At 35.1% G+C, this 23,172-nt stretch overlaps 1 protein-coding gene across 1 annotated transcript in view; it reads left to right on the top strand.

Moving 5' to 3' along the window:
- Positions 1-23,172, top strand: part of LOC129226082 (ecdysteroid-phosphate phosphatase-like) — a 50,476-nt gene that overhangs the window by 6,191 nt on the left and 21,113 nt on the right. Inside the window, exons 2-4 of the mRNA XM_054860672.1 lie at positions 4,072-4,188; positions 22,358-22,450; positions 22,606-22,851. Coding sequence (XP_054716647.1) covers positions 4,072-4,188; positions 22,358-22,450; positions 22,606-22,851 — 456 coding nt within the window. The remainder of the gene's footprint in view (positions 1-4,071; positions 4,189-22,357; positions 22,451-22,605; positions 22,852-23,172) is intronic.

Raw genomic sequence — 23,172 nt, 5'->3', positions numbered from 1 at the left:
AAGAAAAAGTAGGTACAATAAAATTGACAGCTTTAAATTAGCATATCTTTGTGTTGTAAAATCAAAATTAGATAATCTTAAGTAAAAGTGTATTTTTGTATTTCTTTTATCAATTATTTGTTTTATTTTGTTTTTATGTAGAATGCTTGTTTAGCGGAAAAAAATTGTTTAGTACAGGTACTTTATTATAGCATGTATTGCATATTTTATGCTTGGAAAACAATTGTCTGCAAAAATTTAGAAGTATATTTGAAAATAATAAAGTAATAATAGTGAAGAAGTGCAGATATAAAATAAATCTTTTGGTAAAATTAATTTAGTAGAATTTTTGTTAAATAATTATAAAATATATCTTTGCTTTTTTTGCCTTTAGTTTTTATTATTATTATTTTGAAACATGAGTAACAGGAAATGAAATGAATGTAACACTTAGAACGTTGTTATAAAATTTGATATTTAAGAAGAAAAAAAAGTTTTTAAATTATGTGGGGTAGGTTGGTCTGGTCCAACGTGCCCCATAAAGAGTGGACCATCCTACCCCACATTCTTGGTCTGAAAAAGTGCTGTCATATTTTTTTTCTTTTTGACAAAAAATGAAAAAAATGCCAATTATTATGAGCTAAAAGAGCTTACTTTAAGAAAGGAGTTCAATTTTTTTCCCACAATCTTGATGAAAACCATTAAATAAAAAATTAAAAAAAAAGTTAGTTTTCTGAAAATTACTCAGGACTACTGAAATAAAACTTTCTGGAATAAATTTTTTCACCATAACTGTACCATGTGATTTCATTACAGGATTTGTGGGACCATAAACTCTATTTGTTTGTCATAAAATAAAATAAAAAATATTAATCATATTAAAATAATTGAAGCTGGTACAACGTGCCCCGTGGTCCAACGTACCCCATATCCCCCCTAGGATATTGTTAATGCAAGACATTTTTAAGAGCTTGTTTCTTTTGCAATGCATAGCATTTTCCGTAATGGCAATTAATCTTGTAAATATCAAAACTATGATTATGGTAAAAGGGAAACAACCTAAAAGTTGTACTAATTGAAGATTTCAAGAACATGCTAACTGATGTATTAAAAAATGATGGTTGAGAATAACATATTAGGGAATGATCTAAAACTAAATGAACAACTGAACAGAGAGGTTTTAAGAATTCAGATTGCATATTATAATGTGTAAAACATTTAGTAATAGAGAAAAAAATTGCTTGTCATTGATAAAACAAAATTATTTTTAAAAAAAGGGGTTCATCCAAAAATAAATGAGCATACTTTTTCAACTACTAACATCAATGTTGTAACATTAATGGTTCTCTCTCTCTAAATTCTAGTTTAATATTCAATCTAATCTAATCCTGCTTTTTTTATCTAATTTTAATATCCAACTGTGTGAAAATTTATGTTTAGTGCAGGGTTGGCCGGATTGGACCCAATTGGGTTGGACCCAATTGGTTTTTTTGAAAAAACCCATTTAAAAAAACCCATTATTTAGCCCACTTTTGGGTTTTTTAAAATTTTCTGAGAACTTTTTTTTAAAAAACAATTAATTTAAATACTTTTACAATTTAAACTTCTTTTTTATTTCTTCTTCACAATAGGCAATGGACATAAAAAATGAATTTTGAACTTTAATAGTATTTCTTAACTCTTAAGGGCATTAAAAAATGCTTCAAAGATTTTAAATAAATATATTTAACTTTTTCCTTCAACTGGTCAATAAGGAACTCAAAATATCTTGACTAAGTCTTGTCACGTCAGATTTTCTCGGTATTTGCAGATTGCACAAAGGATACTACTTTAGCTAAAAGGCTCTCATGTGAATTATTTTCTGCAAACTAACATGCCACAAAACTCGAATAAACAAGATATATTTTTTAGAAATTAACAGGTTTTACAAATGGTCAGACAGAAAACGGAATAGGATGTACAGTATTTTCATTATCTTACGAAAAAGTTTAATATTTCTTACTCTGTACACAGAAATAGAAAAACAGGCAACATAAAGTTCAAAGAAATGTCTTAATTAAGCTGGAATTCAGTAAAAAGGGATTTAAACTACTTGAGGTTCTACAGTAGTTTTGCATAACAAAATGAAATACAATAAAGTAAAATACAAAAAAAAAAAATGTCGCAATAAAAAACGAACAAATAAACAATAGATTTTATCACTCAAGAAGTAACCTTGCCTTAACTGTTGGTAATCATGGAAACTAAAAAAATCTGAAACTTCACCATTTTTGAATTTTGTCATCTTTTATACCCTTCTTCAGAAAACGCTGAATTTTCCAGCTTTTTTTATCAAGACAATTTTTGTCCTTTGTCCATATACTTATGCTACAATATGCTACGAGTACCCCACCTTTCCCCTAAAAAAAGACAAAAAAACCCACATTTCTTTTAAAAAACCCAGCTTTAGTTGGGCTTTTTTGGGTTTTATTTAAAAAAACCCAAAAAACCCTGGGTCCATGGGCTTTTTTAAAAAAACCCGGGTTTTTGCCAACCCTGGTTTAGTGTTCTTAATTTTCGGATTTGTTACATCATTTTGAGCAAAACGTTAATGCACTGTTGTAATGTTATGTAAAGCTCTTTAAAATATAAAAATAGCCAAACATTCTTTACATAAGCGTGATCAAAAGTAAATCAACTGAACATTATGAAGAAGAAAGTCTGGATTTGGCCTATGTAAATTATGGTAACCCCAGTAGCGATTGGGGGGGGGGAGGCAAAGGGAAAATTAATGTAACTATTGTATTTATTATTTCAATTTACATCTGTATAACATAGATATTTTTTTCCAGTTGTTTAAACAGAATAGGAACCTACAAAACACACAGCATATTTTGAATAAAAGCATTTTTGTTTGCTAAAAAGTAGTACTGGAGTCAGAAGCCACAGCTACGAAATCATTTAATTTGCTAGTTTCGAATTCAAGGGAGCCTAATATCGTGATTCGTCCATCAATTCTTTGGAATCAATAATTAAAATCTTTTAAAATAAGTGCTGACATGCCTAAAACAGTCATTTCGATCCAGAAAGCGACATAATAAATTTCATTTTCAACTTATAAAAAATGCAATGTGAAAGAAATCACATGGTAATTTCTTTTGCAAAACTATGATATTAATGGAAACGGCATGTAGTATCAAAAAGTGTACCTCAATTGTATCATGGCTTTAAGAACAAATCAATAACTGCTTTGAAATTTGCAAAGAAACAGTTCCTGAATTCTTGAATAAAACTTATGTGTTATGAAGCTATGGTTTTCTTAATTAAATACTGTACTTCATAATTAAAATATAAATTTATTTATAAAAACTCAAATTAGGTATGGATTTATTTAATAAGCTTGCCATCGTTTTATAACCATTATGACAATAACAGGAAATATCCAACGTTGCTTAGCACAAATAAACAGATTTCAGAATACACGTGTTTCGAGGTTTCAAGGAACCCCTTTTTCAATTCAAAGGTGTGAGCTTCTAGATGTAAAGACACCCAGTAAAAGCAATGAAAATGGACAGGGTGTCTTTACATCAAGAAGCTCACACCTTTGAATTGAAAAAGGGGTTCCTTGAAACCTCGAAACACGTGTATTCTGAAATCTGTTTATTTGTGCTAAACAACGTTGGATATTTCCTGTTATTTCTCGGCAAAAAGGTATTTATTTATTGCATTATGACAATGTACTTAAATAAAACCATTCATTTTATAACATCTTGATGAAATTAAATTGGGTTTAGTATTTAATTGGCTTGAAATGTTAATGGTATTTTACGTCCACATTCAAAGTATATTAGTGCATAATATTTACGTAGCTAAAAGTAGATTATTGACCTTAAATGACCCTAAAAAAAGCATTTAAAAATAAAGTCATGAAAAGTTTATTATGAAACATTGGATGTGGGGGGGGGGGCTATTTAATTTCCGGTCCCATCCAAAAGTTATTTCTGTATCTGCCCCTTGGTAACCCTAAATATAACCTTCAAGTACTTGTATCTTGCTTGTGCATTTGGTGTGAATTCTTGTATTTTGAAACAAATTACCTTACTTTCTTTACAGGCAATTATATTAGATTCAATTTAAACATGCCTGTTTCTGTGCCCAAACGTAATCCAATGGATTTTCAACGAGATTGTCCTTTAACACGCATTGGAACCTTTCAAGCTACCATTACAGGTTTGTAGAATGCTATAAAAGTGTTTTAATTAGTCTTTAAAAGTAATGAAATGGTTTTTTAATCAGTAATCTTATATTGTCTAAATATTTTATGGACCTCACATTTTTATGCACTGTAACAGGAGCACCGACTTTCAAAAATTGTTAGGGGGGGGGGGGCAGACATCACCAAAGGTCTAGAGTGTGTAATACGCCAGAGGTCCCCCCCCCCCAAAAAAGGGCAGATTTTTGTACCTTGAAAATGCCATTTTACAAATTTCTATTGTGTACAATTTTTTCAAACCATCGAAATGTGGCACAGCATTTTAAAGGTAAAATAATTTAAAAGTTGGTATACAAGTTTTCTGGTTAAACTACATCATGTCCCTTCTCTTAACCTTAAATATAAAGGTCCCTTGGGACTTTTTTACAGTTATATTTTGTGGTGAATCATGCAGAGTGATATAAGGTAGGAAGGACACTTGCAGGGCAGGGCATTCCAGAAAAGTTTCCATGCAGAAGAATTTCGTGCATTTTAGTCATGGCCCTGGGCCGTCACAACATTAATGGTAATGGTGTAAGACTTATACGACCCCTCTTTTTTTTTTTTTTTTTTGAGCAATCACGATTGCTTATTGTTCTCACTTGACCATCCTTGATGTTGTTGTTCCTTTTTCAGTTTGGACAAGGGGCCTCTGCAGCACCACCGCCCACCGGCACGGCTCCTCTCGTCCTGAGCACTGTCCCCCAGAATCCACTTCTGCTGGACGGTGGCGTCCATGTCCTACACACGCATGCTCATACATATTCACACTCACACACATGCGCGCGCCTTTACACACACACATACGTACGTGCACACACTTAAGCTTACACACACACTCAACTTTACACACATAACCAACCAGGAGGAGGGATATGCTTGGAGGGGGGGGGCGTTTCTAGAAACAATAACTCCAATGAGTAGGGTCTTGTCGCAACTCGTGATTGCGAAAATCGTAATTTGAATTCAAAGTTTCAGAATTCAAATTAGAGTTGATTGGGGGAAGTGGGGGGTCACAGGTCTTTTTTTTTTTCAAACGTAAAAATACCGGAAAAGAGATAGAGCAAATCTAGTTTCTGGGGTCATTACTAGAATATGAACACACTTATCAGGAGAATTACGTCATACATAATGTGCGGAGAAGGAGAATTGATGGGCTTGCTGCAAAGAGGAGGTAACTCTAATTTCAATATTCAGTAAATTACCGCCCATTAGCCATAGCCAGGGCTAAAGCAGAAATACATGAAATACACCGCCAGCTCAGTCATTTCCAGCCGAGGACTGCAGTTTCGTGCTTATTAGCACTCATCAACCCGGCATAGGAAAGTGACTGAGCTGGAGATGGAAAACCTCTTATGGAAGCCAAGAGGGCCAAACAAACTGGTAGCTAATGTAGAATTAGCACAGACCAGCCTAGTGACCGAAGAAATGGTTCGGTTCAACTCGAAAATTGATGGCAAGGCATGGTATATTCAGTAAATTACCGCCCATTAGCCAGGGCTAAAGCAGAAATACATGAAATACACCGCCAGCTCAGTTTTAGAGATGAACCGAACCATTGCTTCGGTCACTCGGCTGGTCTGTGCTAATTCTACATTAGCTACCAGTTTGTTTGGCCCTCTTGGCTTCCATAAGAGGTTTTCCATCTCCAGCTCAGTCACTTTCCTATGCCGGGCTGATGAGTGCTAATAAGCACGAAACTGCAGTCCTCGGCTGGAAATGACTGAGCTGGCGGTGTATTTCATGTATCTAATTTCAATGTTTTCAAAAGGTTTGCATTAAAGCTTAAAACTTCAGCCCTTTTTTTTTCTTTTTCCCATTTTAATAACTCTTCTTGTGCGCTTCTAAATATAGTTTTAAATGAAAGGTTATAGAAGTTTTTGAAAATTTAGAATGTGATTGTGATTTGGTGTTTTAAGCTTCAATGCGGATCTTTTGAAAATTGAAATTTGAAGACACCTATTCCTTTCAGCAAGCCTGACATCATCTTAGACGTCAAAGTAACGAAACAAAAGAACGTGGGCTTTCCCTCAAAAAACTATTGAAAGTGTGTAGCTTTAAAAACGCGCAGACGATCGTTGGTGATGTTGGGGGAGGGGAGATTCAGATCGCCCTTTCATTCGCCCCTTGTAGTAAATTTTTCGAATTTTAAGTCTTAAAAGCATGGTTGAAGAATATGTTTGGTAATGTTAGAAAACACGCTAGAAATCAAGGAATTTTATTCCAGAAGTTATTCGAAACTGAAGTTTCAAAAATGCAATTTAATACCAAGTTCGATGATATTAGGGAAAGGGGGCTCTCCCCTTGAGAGTTTTTGAACGTGAAGTTCTCTCTCTCTTGAAAACTCAGAGCTGTACTTGAAAACTTAGAGCTGTATTCCATCTCTAATGATGTAAAGCGAAGAAATGAAATTCGGAACTCCCCTTTGGAATTTTCGAAATAGAAATTCTAAAATCGATTTCAGACGATCTTTGGTGATGTTAGGGAGAAGGGAGTTTTGGGGGCCTTCCAATGAAAATGTTTCGAAATATTAGTGTTACAAATAGCATTTTGAGACCTTTGGTAACGATGGGTTTCAGAAAATTTTCCCCGGTAACTTTTTTTACTTCCTTTTGCAAAAAAGGAAGTATTGTTTTCGCGAAAAAATTTTCACTCAAAAATCGACCTTAATTTCCATTTTACTCACCCCCGAATGGAAGTTGAGTTTTTTTTTTTTTTTTTTTTTTTTTCGACTCAACCACACGCGAAATATCCATTTTGACGACTCCCGAGTTAATTACAACGAGTTTTCTCGTTACGTCTGTATGTACGTATGTATATATGTGCGGATATGCGTATGTATGTCTCATAACTCAATAACGGTATGTCCTAGAAAGTTTAAATTTGGTACGTAGATTCCTAGTGGGGTCTAGTTGTGTATCTCCCCTTTTGGTTGCATTTGGGTGTTTCTAAAGGGGTCTTTTTCCCCCTTTTGGGGGAAATCATTGTTAATTTCGATGTAAACTCAAGTGGTGTTATAATTTGGCGGGCACTTGGCGATATATCGCCAGTATTTTGGCCGCCAAATTTTGTAGCCAACTTGGCGACAAATTTGGAGATTTTTTTTTTCAATCTGGTTTCAACTTGGCCATTGTTGGTGATATTTAGAGAGTAAACTATTGAATCACATTAAAAATGCCAATAATGGGGAAATGACATTAAATTGGAGTAAAAGGAAGTCATGTGATGCTCACATCAGCTCGTTTAACTGAATTTTAGACGATGGTCAAACAATTTTAGACAATCTTCAAAGATGTTAGGTGAAGGAGAGTTAAGTGGTTCTCTCCTGGAAAATTTGAAATCTCAGTTCTAAAATCTCTGCGACCCATCTTTGACGACATTAGAAAAAGGCATTGGATTCGGAGCATTTCCCCGCAATATTTCGAAAATGAAGTTCTGGAAATGCAACTTTAGATCCCTTTCAGCGATGTTAGAGAGAGGCGAGATTCAAAGGGTTTCCCCTGAAAAGGTTTTGAAATTAAAATCCTACAATGAGCTTAATAGGATAACGTTAGGGAAAGAGATGGGGTTTGGAGCTCTCGCAATTAAATGTTTCGAAATTGGAAGTCCTAAAAATGTGATTTGCTGCCACCTTTGATAGCACGTGGGGGGAAGGGGGGATAGATGGAGTTCAGTGCTCTCCTCCCAAAATTTTTAGAAATTGAAGTTCTTAAAACGCAATTTCGGAGTATCTTTGGTGACGGAAGTTGACCTTTTTATATGTGTAATTTTATTATGTACCTGTTAAAACTATAACTGTTTCTCATTAACAAGAGACATAACTCTGCTTTGCATAAAAAAACATTAGTTTCTAAATCGAATAGGTTTTTGTTGAGGCATTTGAGATGTAGTATGTTGGTAAAGGAAGGGCATTCAGAGTATCACCATGCCCCCCTCCCCAGATTTCATCTGTTTTTTTTTTAATTTTAAATAACTGAACAGAGGGTTTAAGTAGACATTAAAAGGATAAAATTTAACATACTTATTATATTCTGATGAACAATTTTATTGAAATAACAGTATGTAACAAAAAAAAAAAAAAAAAAAAAAAACGAATTTTCTGCTCTGTAAAAACACAAAGGAAAAAATTGGTTTGTCCCTTGATTTTCTGATTATTATTCCATTGAGTTATTTGGGAAAAATTTGTTAGGATTTAAAAAATTCATATATTTTTGAAGAAAATGATTCATGGCAAGTGGCCAAATATTAACTTTTAAAATTCAAGTGTCATGTCTCCTTTTTCCTGAAATTCACCCAAAATGAGTCGAAATGAAATCAGCCCCGATATTCGGAAGAGAACTTTTACTGACAATTGTTGCCTATTTGATCTGAAAAACAAATTAAGATCACACCTGATTAAAAAAAAAATAAATAAATAAAATTTTACTGCTCAAGTCTCAAATTTCTCGTGAGACCAGTATTAAATTATGCATCTGAAACATATTTTTATTTTATTTTATTTTAAACCAATGATACCTTCGTATCTGCCATTTCTAGCTTAACCGGTGAAGGGTACCATGGTGGTTGAGGGGGAGGGAAAGAAACTGAAGGGAAAACTTGAAATACATATACATATCGCATATACGCACATACCTATACACACACATACATACATACATATATATATATATATATATATATTATATATATACGTCACCAACAGCAAAAGAACAGGAAATGTTGACAATCTTTGAAAGGAAAATTGCTAAAGTGTCCCAAAAGTTTAGAGACAACAAGATTTTCATGTTTTACAAGTTAAAAAGAGAAGTAACGAATTCAAAACAATTTAGAATCATAAAAAATATCATCTTTGTGATAAAAATTTAAACTAAAATTTCACTGTCCTAAAAGTTTATAGACAAATCAATATTTTCCTTTAATGTTCAAAATTTTAAGCCGTTTTTTCTAATAACTTCAAAAACTCGATCAAGCATATTTCAAACAAGAGATTGAAGAACTTCAGGCAGGGCCGTGGTAGCCCGATCGGTAGAGTGTCGGATTCGGGGCCGGAGGGTCCTGAGTTCGAACCTCGATGGTCGAAGACCCATCGTCGTCATTAAAGGGGACTGGGCGGCGTTAAATATGCTCGTGGTCTCAATGTCCTCCAAGTGAAACGATACTTCTGGGGGTGCTAGCACCAGGTAGCTATTAGCTCCTGTACTAGTTCTAAATTCTCATTAACTGTTCGATCCGGTGATGGTGCTGCCATCTATCGGTATAAAAAATAATGGAGGCAAGGCACTTAGTATGCAGTCCTCGACATAAATACAGTTGTAGTCAGTTATGACTCGAATCGGAATCGTAACTTTTGGCTTTAATGAAAACCAACTGCGCTCAATTTGCAGTCTAAGATCTTGAACTGTTGCAAACTGCCTCCCGTTAGCGTATACATCTTGAGCTAATATTCCCCAGAGATTCGCTATTGGGTTTAGGCCAGGACTAAAGGCTGGCCAGTCCATAGGAGATACTTGGTTTTGTGTAAACCACATCATTGTAGAGTTAGACACGTGAATGGAGCAGTTGTCTTATTGGAAATTCCATTGGTTCTCACCAAGCAATTTTCCAAATGGAAGTAAATATTCTTCAAGCGTTTTCCTATAATCTTCGGAACATTTACGACCTTTCAAAAATTATATATTGGTTGTTCCATTGAAAGAGAGTGTATCCCAAACCATGAGTGAACCTTTCCCTTGTTGTCTGCTGAAAAAAAGTTCGGGGTTCCTTGCAAATATCGTGCCAGTAATATGCCCATTCATCAAGATCATCTAAATTGAATTTCTTTTCATCACTGAAAAGAGCACTTAACCATTCATTTGTCCCATTCAATGTGATTTCGGACCCACTGAATACGAGCATCTTTATGCAGTTTTGTAAACTTCGGCGAACGACGAATTTTGCGATAAACAAGAAATGCACTTGCTTACAGTTGTCGACGTACTGTGGATTTTGACACTAGAAAGCTTACTCCTTTACAAACTGACCGTGTTGACATATTCTGGGTTGAAACTAATCTTTCCATCTCTCTGTCTTGTCGTTTAGTTATTTTCTTTGGTCTTCCAGAACGAAAGTTTGCTTCAAAACTATCTTGTCGTTTAGTTATTTTCTTTGGTCTTCTAGAACGAAAGTTTGCTTCAAAACTATTATTTTTTGACAAAATTTGGTAAATAACAGCCCTACTGCGTTCAATTTTACTTGAAATGTCAACCACTCTCCATCCACACCCTTTCAAACGATAGATTTGCAAAATTTCCTTTTTAGAGAACTGCACATTGCGGGACGGAAACGCAGGTTCGTTTCATCGTCAAAAAACTTGTGCGTCACAAGAAAATGACCTTGTAGTATGCAAATTTTGAGTATCAATACTAAAACCAGGTTTTTCATTGATTGTCTTTATACTTTTGGGACAGCATTTTTTCGTTTATCTTTTTACTTTCTTCTATATCTAATATATAGAAGAAAGTATTGGATTCGTGCAAATTTTCGAATTTTGAGGGATTCAAACGTTTTGAGGTGTGCTGAGTCCATTTCGACCATTTTTGGAAAATGTCTGTCTGTCCGTGTGTGTGTGTGTGTGTCACGTATGTGTGTGACCAGTTTTTTGTGGCCGTTCTACAGCAAAAACTACCGCATGTAATCGAACGAAATTTGGTACACGTGTGCCCCTATGTGAACTTGTGCCCATTGGTTTTTGGCGCGAATTCCTCCAAGGGGGATGGAGCAATGGGACGTTTTTTGAGTTTTGCGTGAATGCTATTCCCCAAGAAGTAACTGGCGGAATCAAACAAAATTTGGTCCATATGTTGCCTCTAACAGGTACAGGTCCTGATTCAATTTTGGTGTCAATAGCTCAAACAGGGGTTGAGCTGTAGAACATTTTTTGTCGTCAATTGTGGCTGCTGTATCTCAAGAAATAATGAACGTAATCAAACAAAAATTTATCGACAAGTAGCAATTAGAGGGTATAAGAAATGATTCTATTTTGGCGTCAGCAACTGAAAAAGAGGTGGCGCAATGAACGTTTTATTTTTTCCATTGTGAGTGCCATATCTCAAGAAGTAATGCTACGTTCTGGATGAAATTTGGAATAAATATGAATCCGTATGTAAACAGGCGTTGGTTCAGTTTTGGCGCCAATCGCTCCATGGGGGGCTGATTTTTTTTATTTGTGTTAGTAAAAATAGCTTTATAATTGCAACAATATGAAAGATAAATCGTAATAGACTGTCGTCAGCGTTTATCTCGTGATTTTAATTGCATGGATATGATCAGAAATATTATCTCAATGATTTAAAATTTTTAACTGTTGCCATCTCATGTTTGTTATCAAATAAATGTTTGTAATTATTTTAAGCAAGGCTTTTAAAATAATTTTTGATTTTCATTCTTTGCTTTGCTTTTGAGATAAATCAGGAATTGGGATGGTCGTCAAGTTTTGGCATATGTAATTTTGTTTTTGTTGGGAATATTGCTTCCTCGTTAAGCATGGGGAGGGATCAGAATTATAAGAAATTTATAGAAGAAAGTTTCGTAATCGCCACAACATACTAGTTTAAAATTAGATCTATTATCGGTGAAAGTTGTTTGAGCGATTTATCATTTTTCATTTTTTATTTGCATAGCCTCTTTCGTCTTGCTTACTCGTATATTTAGCTCGTGGTTTCAATAAAATGATTGTCTATAAACTTTTGGGACGCACTTTACGCACTATTTTTGGTGTAATCAATGGCAGTGAAAATTGGCAAGAAGATACAACTTTGAATTTTGCAAACTCTTTAGGAAAGTTGACATTTTAAAATTTATTAAAATGAACAGTAAGAGATGGGCCGGCCATCTCGTGAGAATGAAAAGTGTAAGAGCTGTTTTAAAAGTTTTCAATGTCGAGCCAACGATGATGATGATGATGATGATTAGTGAAAACTGCTGACTTGTTCTTGACTGGAATATATGCTTTGAAAAAACATTCAAATAAACCTTTAAAAAAACATTCAGCGTTTAAAAGAACTTAAAAACAATATAAAAATATACAAGTAACAGTGAGATTTTCAGAAATATCTTTTGAGGTTACTCTTTTTCAATGCAAAAGAAATAATCTTACGGATGAAAAAGAAAAGACATCCGAGAAAAGATGATTAAAGTATACCTTTAGCTTTTGTCTGGTGTCTTTTTTTATTATCTATATATATAATTCTCTTACGTGCCGGCAAATGAAGGGGTGAATTTCTAAACCTCTGTTGGCAACACTTCGCCGATAAATCATGTAAACAAACTTCTACGTTGTTTTGAAATCTTGAATCACAGAATACTCAACGAACTTTTTTTTTTTTGAGATGAGTTTGAGTCGGGCTGTGGCCCATTTCAACCTTAATCAGCAAAGAAAAGCTCAAAGAAGGCAGGAAACCGTTCTTGAATCCAATTTAAGACGAGCCATTTCCAGAGTTGTATTCTCTGATTCGCTGCCGATAATTTTTAGCGGCTGGGGAATTTTCAGTCAGCAGTTCCTTCAACAGATCAGGTGCGTCACACAATGCCGGTAACCGCACCTTTCCGTCATGGCAACATTTAGTATATTTATTTGCAGTATTACGCTCTTTCTGCCAATAAAGAACACCACAAAATTCGCATTCTTCACACATTGCTCCACAATCATGTTCATCGGCAATGTTGTTTTGAACGCGTAGGCGCTTTGAGCGTCGTCTATTCTCTGCTTCAGTACGACAGTTCAGTTCAAAATGAATAACCGAGAAAGAATTTACTTTATTCCTTTTATTCTCAGCTGAAAGGTTTCGCCAAATTTGTTTAGGGTTATAGTAGTTTTAGTATTGTGCAAGCAAAGTAGCCTTGGCGAGTTTTCGCGTTTTTAGTTAAACCATTTTTTGTTCGTGACGTGGCAAGGATTCAGAATAACAACAAGAAGGACAAACGTTTGAGAAAATATGTTTGGTGCTCTCTGAGCCTGTTTTTAGTCATGGCCAGCTCTTGTGGCATTATCAAGAACAAGATCTTTTGAAGCAGTGTCAGTTGTGGCTCCCAAACGGGACATTTTTAATTGTGTATATGAGGAAGTTTTCTCAGATTAGAATATATAAGAGTGTAAATATGTAAATATATAAGAGTGTAAATGATGTAAATACATCCCTCGGGGGAGCCTGTAACCCCTAGAGGGCGCGTCCCCAGGTGGCGGATAGGGGAATGCCTTCATTGGTTTTCCAATGGGTGGTAGAAGGGAAATAAAATACCTTCCGCGGACCAACAGGTAGAAGTGCAATCTCTCCAAAGCAATGACAGACACTTTTGTATCTATAATGGTAAAGTTGTGCACATTGCCAAGGCAGTCATCTTACATACAGCAAAGTTAAACTGTCGAAAATCTGGCTAAAGCAGACAAATTAACATTATGAACGTAATTTTCATATTGGTTAAATGGATGGTGACCTAAATGCAATTACCAACTTTAATTTTTACGGAAAATTTTAGCTAGGCTAATGTATTGGCATACAGCGAGCGAGCGAAGCGAGCATGGATCGCGAAGCGATCCACAGGGAACTGCGTAAGCAGTTCCGGGGGTTGGCGAGCGATAGCGAGCAGGGGGCGATAGCCCCCTAGTGTAGATATAATATAGGACTACTTGTTTAGCCTATTTCGCTTGCGTTTAAAAGAGGATTCCTTGTGGCATGCAAATATATGTCTGCAACTCTTTTTGAGGTTTGTGCATCTTGACTCACTCTTTGAGTTTTTAACATGACATGAAAGTTTTTTTTTTTTTTTTTTGTAGTTGTTTTTGGTTTTTATAGTGCATTTATTTGGCATAATAAATTAATATGTCATCTTTTTGAATATTCCTATGATTACTTATGCTTAGATGGTAAAAGCGTACCAATTTGCACCAAGAAAGAATTCCCTGGTAAGCCCAAAAATCACGCAAGCAAGCTGTTTTTGAACATTTGTGCTTCAAAATATTCTCTAATGCGATCAACTTCACACCGTCTGGTTTGAGTGTGAAGCTCTGTTGAACAGCAGACTCTTTACTTACCTCTCGGAGGACCACTCTTATTTAGTAGCTGTTACACCATCTTTATTTTTGCAGGATAAGACTGAATTCTGTGTGGACGACTTAGAACAGAATGACTTGAAAAATCTTCGCAAACGTGCGATATACCTTCACGCCGTTAAACAAAAAAACAAAACTAGGTTCCAAAAAGAATAGAGGAAGTGGTGCAAATGTGGAAGCGTGTTGGTAATGTGGAAACATAACCTGTACGGCTTGTGAGGCGTTGCACTTTTGCGCTGAACTCATCAACTTGTTACTGTGTTTGTTTAGTGGGCCTGTAGGAGCGTTGGTAGTCAACTCGTGGTTTATTATCAGTGAAGTTGTTGATTTAAGTTTTTCTTAATTTTTCAAACTTTTGAGGTAAGTCTTGAAAGTTGGTTTAATTACATAGTCCATTAAGCTATTTCTTAGTACTTAGGCAGTTATTGGTTAAGCAAAAAATACTCTACAATCTGGTACAATTAAGTGGATTCCTAGCGTTTGAAAATATAGCGTAGTTTTATCTTCATAGTTCAATATGTCTATGCTGGTAATGTGGAAACCATTTGCATTTTTTACGGGGAGGCTTTTTTGGTTTGTGAGTCTTGGTGCCATACTTTGTGCGCTGGATGTGTAAATGATCATTACATTTTTGACTTTTGCAAGTGAACATTTTGTTTTATTTATTTATTTTTTTATTTTATTTTTTATTTAAAAAGTTTAATTCTTAAGCCTTTGTATTAGTTTTGCTATGCATAATAAATACACATTTAAGTATGAATTTTTTTGGTTAGTGTTTTTATCCAGAAAACAAATGTTTCCACATTACGAGCACATTTTGAAAATCGGGTAAAAGATTCAATTTATTATTAACTGTTATTAATACAATGTAAATGTAATGTTTTGCACAAAACCAAAAGTGGTTATTGTTATAACCTTTTTTTGAAATGTTTTGCAGAATTTAGACAAATTTCATTGATAAAAAAAACTAGATACACCAAAAATTAAAACAGGGTTTCCACATTGCATCACTTCCTCTATATTTCCATTTCAAAGCAGACAAGCAAAGATGTACAAACTTCACTTGCTGTTGGAGATATTGTATTAATCAGTGTGGATAGGTCTTTAGCCGAAATTATTGAAATTTACAAAAGGGCGTGAAGGTGTTTCCCGCGTTGCAAGATTGAAAACTCAGAGTGGTGAACTGGTACCGGCCGTTTCAACGTTTGTGCCGCTTGGAAACTTTAGGTAAAATTTTCGAGAATATGAGAGAACTAATAAACACCAGAAATGGTAGAACTATTAATCCTAAAAGTCACTAAACTTATATTTTAAACATTTTCACATCTTATATCCATTGAGAAGGAATAGATGGAGAGAGTGCAACCCTACTATCGCTAAACGGCAACCATACCATGTGACCTGGGGAGCAATTTCTAGTTGACCGTAACCGCTGAAGAAGTTTTCATTAGCTGAAGCCATGAATGATAAAAACATTTAACTGTAGAAGGGAAAAATTAGATTTATAGCAATAGTGCAGTATTGTAGCATTATAAACTGTGAAGAAAAAGACATACCAGGAAATCCAGTAACTTTTCTTAGGTATGTACAAATGTTTTTTACTTCTAAATAAAGAAAAAAATAACATATATGTGCATTCAACGAGTACAATTCCCACAGTTGCCTATAATTTTTTAATTTTTGTACTGATTTTACCTATAAATGTAATAAACCATTGTATATCATGAGTGCAAATAACATTTTAGTTCCATAAAAACACTTTTTACTTAACTAGTAATTATTTTAACGGCTCTCAAGTAATTTGTGTACGTTTGCTTTGTTGGCGAGTAGCTTCTCGCCAAGCTCCTGTGAACAGCAGATGCGTTTAGAACAAGTTTTAGATTTGAAAATAAATATTTGTTACTTTTATGCTTTAATTTAAATACTAGTGTGCCTGCGTATGAAATAATTCCAAAACATTGATTACAAGACACAAGAATCCATAAATTTTCAGTCAATGAGCGAACTCTTTAAACATATATTTGTACATGACCGTCATTACAAGGAATAAAAATCAAAATACATGGAAAATGCAGTTACATCATATTTTAAAATCCGGGAAGAAGTGGAGAGGGGGAGTTTGAATGACAGGCCTGGTATCCGTTATTTATTTAAAACTGGCAAAAGGTTAGCAGCGTTGCCTATGCTAGTAACAATAATCAGTAACGATACCTTTTAGAACTGATCTTTCAACATTGCTCAAAACTCTGTTAATCTTCTAATAACAATCATAGAGAAAGTTTCAATACTATTTTTCAAAAAGCACACACACGCGCTCAATTTAACTACACCGATGCACAACATAAAAACTTATCACAATAATTCAGGCAGAAAACTTTTGCTTACTCACAACACACTTGGTCGATCTAATATTCTCAGAAAAAATAACAACTCTTAATTGTTTCCAAAATATCATAAAAATAAATTTACGCAGACGATAAATTAAAAAATAGGGCGGTTGAATTATTCTACTTTGTTTTCTTCTTACTTCGCTTGGCTTTAATCTTCTGTTTTAATAATACTGTTTTTCGAAAGCAGACGATATTTTTTCGGAATACATATTCATTTGAATTGAACAGAGATGGGCAGACTTTACCAAAAAAAAAGGGATGCTTTTAATTTTCACGAATTGTCTCGATCTACCAGAAATGTGTGCAAAAATTATACATAAATTAGTAATGTTAATAACTGTCGAATACTTATTTACGTAGATAGTTAAAACAGGAAGAAAGACCTTCATTCTAAAAACCTTCTGGTAAACAATCAATGTTTAAGAGTTGAAATTCAAAATAATAATATCAACAAATCAAATAAATATTTAAATTATGTGCTGAAACAATTCAAAATCTAATTCATCCGAAATCAATCCTTATTAAAAGATTTGTACTGTATGTTATCTGCTACTTTTGTAAGCTTGGTGTATAATTACTGATTGCTAGTCTTGCGAGTTCGGAATCAGAGTCTTAGGCTCTAAAATTCCCGGAGTCGGAGGCTGCTTTTTTTCTCCCGACTTTGCAACCCTAAATTGTTGCAAGGTTGCAGAGTCAGAGTTGGAGAAGGACTGATTTTGAAGCAAAATGGTCAGAGTCGGACTTCGAAGGTTTTGAAACTCCGAGTCAAAATCGGAGTCTGACTGCTTTTGGGGTAAAAAAAAAAGTCGGAGTAGGAGTCAAAGGCTCTAAAATTCCCTGTGAGTTGTAGTCGGTTCTTTTTCTTCCGACTCCGCAACCCAAATTTGTTGCAGTGCTGGGGAGTCGGAGCCGAACTGATTTTGAAGTTCAAGAGTTGGAGTCAAAGTTCAAAGTTTTTGAAATTCCAAGTCAAAATCTGACTCGGACTGCTTTAGGGATAAAGGAGTCGGAGTCGAAGGCTCTAAAATTCCCTGGGTCGGAGTCGGCCAGTTTCTTCCGACTCCACAACCCTAATTTGTGGCAGGGCTGCAGAGTCCGAGTCGGACTGATTTTTAAGTAAACTAGTCGGAGGTCGGAGGTTTTGAAACTCTGAGACGAAATCGGAGTCCGACTAATTTTGGGGTAAATGAGTCGGAGTCGAAGGCTCTAAAATTCCCCGTTTTAGAGTCGGTCATTTTTCTTCCGACTTCACAAACCTAGTTTGTAGCAGGCTTGCGGAGTTGAAGTTGGATTGATTTTGGCGTAAAAGAGTCGGCATCAGGAGTCTAAGTCCTTATAAACTGCAAGAGTCAGAGTCGGACTGCGTTTCTGGGTAAAGGAGTTGGAGTCAAAGGATCTAAAATTCTCGAAGTTAGAGTCGGTCATTTTTCATCTGACTCTGCAACCTTAATTTGTAGCAGGGCTGCGGAGTCAGAGTCGAACTGATTTTGAAGAAAAAAAGTCGGAGTCGAATGCTCAAAAATTCTCGGAGTCGGTCATTTTACTTCCGACTCCGCAACTCTAATTTGTAGCAGGGCTGCGAAGTCGGACTCGGATCCAGACTGATTTCGATGCTAAGAGAGAGATGCCGACGGTTTTTAAACTCCGAGTTGAAATCGGAGTCGGACTATGTTTTAGATAAAGGAGTTGGAGCCAGAGTCTGTCATTTTCGCTACAACTCTGCAGCTCTGATTTGTAGTCCCGACTTCATAATTAGTGCCGTCGTCTGAAAAATATTTAGTGCCAAAAGAGCGATTGCGTGCCAAAACGCGACAACTTCCCAGCCAGTCACCTGACCTGGGAGAACTTCCCAGCCAGTCACCTGACCTGGGAGAAATGTTTTTGAAGCTTATCTGACTGAGACATTTGCTGTCGCTCTCTCCATTAGTATTCCTTCTCAATGCTTATATCTCTTATATAATTAAAAACTGAGCGTATCTATGTATGTCCAAGCTTCTTTTCCCGAACGACAGTGAACTGACCATCGAACCAGGTATCGATGGATTCGTAATCTTCCCGTCTTCATGTTTGGCTATTTAACATAATCCTCCGGTAATAATTAGCGGAGATATCAATTTAAAACTATTAATTATGAAGCTTGGATTTCGACATAAAAATCCCTATTTTTCGAAGGCTTTCCTCCATTCAAATTATTATTCAGTGCTTCATCTCAACTTTCCGCAAGAACGCTTTTATTCATAGACTAATAATAAGAGTAGACCGAGCTTTCTCATTCTTGCTGATGAAGAAAATTGGTTCATAGATGTATCATGTGACTAGTGGAAGGGCTTGGCGAAGACTTTGGCAGCATGGTTGCTAGATGGCAGCATTATCTATAGTTTGGCACTCGACATGTATTTTAAGACAATGCGTTTTCATTAAAAAAAAATTCCAGGTGCAGAGATTGAACTGTTTTTCTTTTAGTTATGCATTATTTTGACATTAGTAATAGTTTTTGATCAGTTTTCGGTAACTTTTATTTCATTTGGAGCTGTCAGCGTTGGCGTGAACGAAATGGCGTAAACGTTTTGCGTTAACGCAAAAATGTACTAATCGGTATCTTAAATTGAAACTGTACGTAAAAATCTTACCGTCTGCTGATTCTTCTTGGTCGCTTGCATCTTTTATTGCTTAGAGAGTTACTGAAATTGACTAAAGAAAATGCACAATACTATCTAAACGAAAAACTCGCTATATTAACAAAATATTTACAACTTAGAATAACAAATTTACAAATCGGACTCCATAAAAGATCATTCTTCCGTGTTCCATCAATTCTATTTATTTTATTTCGCGTTGGCGTTGATCGTCTGCTACGATTAACGCCCGCTGTTGCTAGGATATCCACCAGTCACATGGTTTGGTTTATGAGCAGCAAAAGGGTTGCCATAGCTCGGTCTACTCTTATTATTAGTCTATGCTTTTATTAAAATGTATAGCGGGGGGGGGGGGGGGTGAAGAAAATCATTGAGATGAAAGATCTGTTGCCATTTTCTCGAATATGAACAGGTAAAATTCTTGTTTTTGTTTTGAGGCTTTTCCTGTAATCACAGGGGATTTGAAATGTTTACTTTTTTGGGTTTTTCCGCAATATGTCGCAAAATTTCACTGACTTTTTTTTTGGTTCAAGCCTGAGTATTGAACTCGCGTCACTTGACATAACTTTTATTTTCGAGGTGGACCGTGCAAAGCCGGGCGACGCAGCTAGTAATTAAAAACTGAGCGTATGTATCTATATATGTCCTAGTAACTTCTCCCGAACGCCAATGAACTGACCATCGAGCCAGGTATCGATGGATTCGTAATCTTCCCGTCTTCATGTTTCGCTATTTAACATAATCCTGCGATAATAATTAGCGGAGATATCAATTAAAAACTATTAATTATGACTCTTAGATTTCAAAATAAAATCCCTATTTTTCGAAGGCTTTCCTCCACTCAAATTATTATTCAGTGCTGCATCTCAACTTTCCGTAACAATGCTATTTGTAGTTTTTTTAGCTTGAAGAAAATCGTTAAATGAAAGATCTGTTGCCATTTTCTTTCTCGAATATGAACAAATAAAATTTTGGTTTTTGTTTTGAGGCTTTTCCTGCAATCGCGGGGGATTTAAAATGTTTACTTTTTTGGTTATTTTCCCGCAATCTGCCGCAAAATTTTACTGATTTTTTTTTTTTTTTTTTTGTTTAAGCCCGATTGTTGAACACGCGTCACTAGACATAACTGTTATTTTCGAGGTGCACCGTGCAAAGCCTGGCGACGCAGCTAGTAAATGTTTAATTTGTGCGTTTTAATCATAGACTAATAATAAGAGTAGACCGAGCTATGGCAACCCTTTTGCTGCTCATAAACCAAACCATGTGACTGGTGGATATCCTAGCAACAGCGGGCGTTAATCGTAGCAGACGATCAACGCCAGCGCAAAATAAAATAAATAGAATTGATGGAACACGGAAGAATGATCTTTTATGGAGTCCGATTTGTAAATTTGTTATTCTAATTTGTAAATATTTTGTTAATATAGTGAGTTTTTCGTTTCGATAGTATTGTGCATTTTCTTTAGTCAATTTCAATAACTCTCTAAGCAATAAAAGATGCAAGCGACCAAGAAGAATCAGCAAACGGTAAGATTTTTACCTACAGTTTCAATTTAAGATACCGATTAGTACATTTTTGCGTTAACGCAAAACGTTTACGCCATTTCGTTCACGCCAACGCTGACAGCTCCAAATGAAATAAAAGTTACCGAAAACTGATCAAAAACTATTACTAATGTCAAAATAATGCATAACTAAAAGAAAAACAGTTCAATCTCTGCACCTGGAAGTTTTTTTTTAATGAAAACACATTGTCGTAAAATACATGTCGAGTGCCAAACTGTAGATAATGCTGCCATCTAGCAACCATGCTGCCAAAGTCTTCGCCAAGCCCTTCCACTAGTCACATGATACATCTATGAACCAATTTTCTTCATCAGCAAGAATGAGAAAGCTCGGTCTACTCTTATTATTAGTCTATGGTTTTAATTTCAGTTTAATATTAATATTTAATAGATCAATTTTGTGCATTACTCCTTAAAACAAATGATCAATTTTCTATAAATTTAAATTTATATGTAACTAGCAAAAATACCCGGCGTTGCCTGGGTCAGTAATAATTATGAGAGAAAATCGTTACATGCTTTTGTTTTCTGTTTTAAGTGAAAGAATTTAAAACACATCTTTTTGACGTGATTAAAAACCGAGTTTCTTCCTTACCCATAAAACTAAAATAGCAATAAGTATAAAGAACAAAGTAGTATTGATTCAGAAACGAAAGCACTATATTTAAGCATATACAAATTTCCAAAACATGAAATTAATCTACTCGTGTTTAAAAAGATTAATCTCTTGATACTTTTTTTTAACATGGAGTCTAAAACCTTCTCTGTATGGCTATTGAAGTACGAAGTTTTAAAAAAAATATAGCCGCGCTCGTAATCCCCTTATACTTGCTTTAGGGCAATTCCACGGTGTCGGACGTAGAATTTGCACAAAATTTAATGATAAAAGTTCAAAATTTTCAAAGTTATTATTAGTAACTTATTGCCCCCCTAAGGGGGTTTTGCCCCCCCCCCCCCCATAACGGGACGAAAAATACCCTTTGTGTTATTCTGATGCATAAGCTATATTATTGTAAAGTTTCATCAAAATCCGTTCAGTAGTTTTTGCGTGAAAGAGTAACAAACATCCATACATCCATACAGACAAACTTTCGCATATATAATATTAGTAAGAAGTTAAACTTGAACTTTTGTAGCCGGAATATGTTGCATCTCCCCCATAACATAACAGGTATCGCTACTAGTGCTCCGAATGAATTTACTTTCACTTCCACTTCGCCCTTATGTTGCGTTGAGTTTTCTTGTCCTCATGTGTTGTATGTGTTGATAAAATCTTTAAAATACATATTTGGGTCCCCACTGGATTAATTGAAACTTAAGAACTTACTTATGTTTCAACATATGTTGGTTTTTATGTTTGTGACTTTCGTTTTATTCTGACATCTCCTTCTAGGTGCGCCGATTTTTTTTTTTTTTTTTTTGTTATAGAATGTTAGATATATTTTTTATTATAACCTTGTTTCTTTCAGGAGAAAGCATGAAAGAGCATGGACTTTCTTTTTCACACGTATTTTGCTCACCATCTTTGAGGTGTATCCAAACCTGTTCTGATGTTTTAAAAGGTTTGCATTTTGTCCGCTATATTCGGTTTTTTAAGTGATTTCCACGATTTAGATGTATTTGAGAAAAAAAAAACTTGTAACGCTTTTTAAATCAATTAATTTAAAATTGTTTTAAAATTTACATTATTGTTACATAATGTATTTTTTATATTTAGCTTCAAATCAAAGCCATTTGCCAATCAATATAGAGCCAGCCCTTTTTGAATGGTGTGGTTGGTATAAGGACATTTTCCCAGAATTTTTGGGTTTAGAAGATATGAAAGCTAATGACTATAATGTGGCCCTTGACTATAAGCCTGTTGTTTCTGTTGATGATCTTCGACTAGGTATTAATGAGACTAGTGAGGAATTTTACATGAGGAGCTTTTTGACTACTAAGACGCTGTTAGATACCTATGATGGTAAGAAATGGCATATTTTTACTTTGTAAGTACTAATTATTTCAAATGCACTAAAATGCATAAAATAGCCTTCCTGTTAAAACTTCCTTAAGCATGTTTATTATTACTTCCTTTTACATGTATATTCGCAAAAAAATTTCACTCAAACATCGGCCTAAATTTCCATTTTGCTCACCCCCGAAAAAATGTTGAGATGTTTTTTCGACCTGATTACACGTGTATACATGCCTAAGAACGTATAGACATCAGAAATATCCGTTTTGACGATCTCCGAGTTAATTACCACGAGTTTTCTCGTGACGTTTCCGTGTGTACATTTGT

This window comes from Uloborus diversus, chromosome 7 (assembly GCF_026930045.1).
Source record: "Uloborus diversus isolate 005 chromosome 7, Udiv.v.3.1, whole genome shotgun sequence".
In the NCBI taxonomy this organism is placed as follows: Eukaryota; Metazoa; Arthropoda; class Arachnida; order Araneae; family Uloboridae; genus Uloborus; species Uloborus diversus.
The sequence above is the reverse complement of the archived record's forward strand: the minus strand, read 5'-3'. Positions and strand labels throughout refer to the sequence as shown.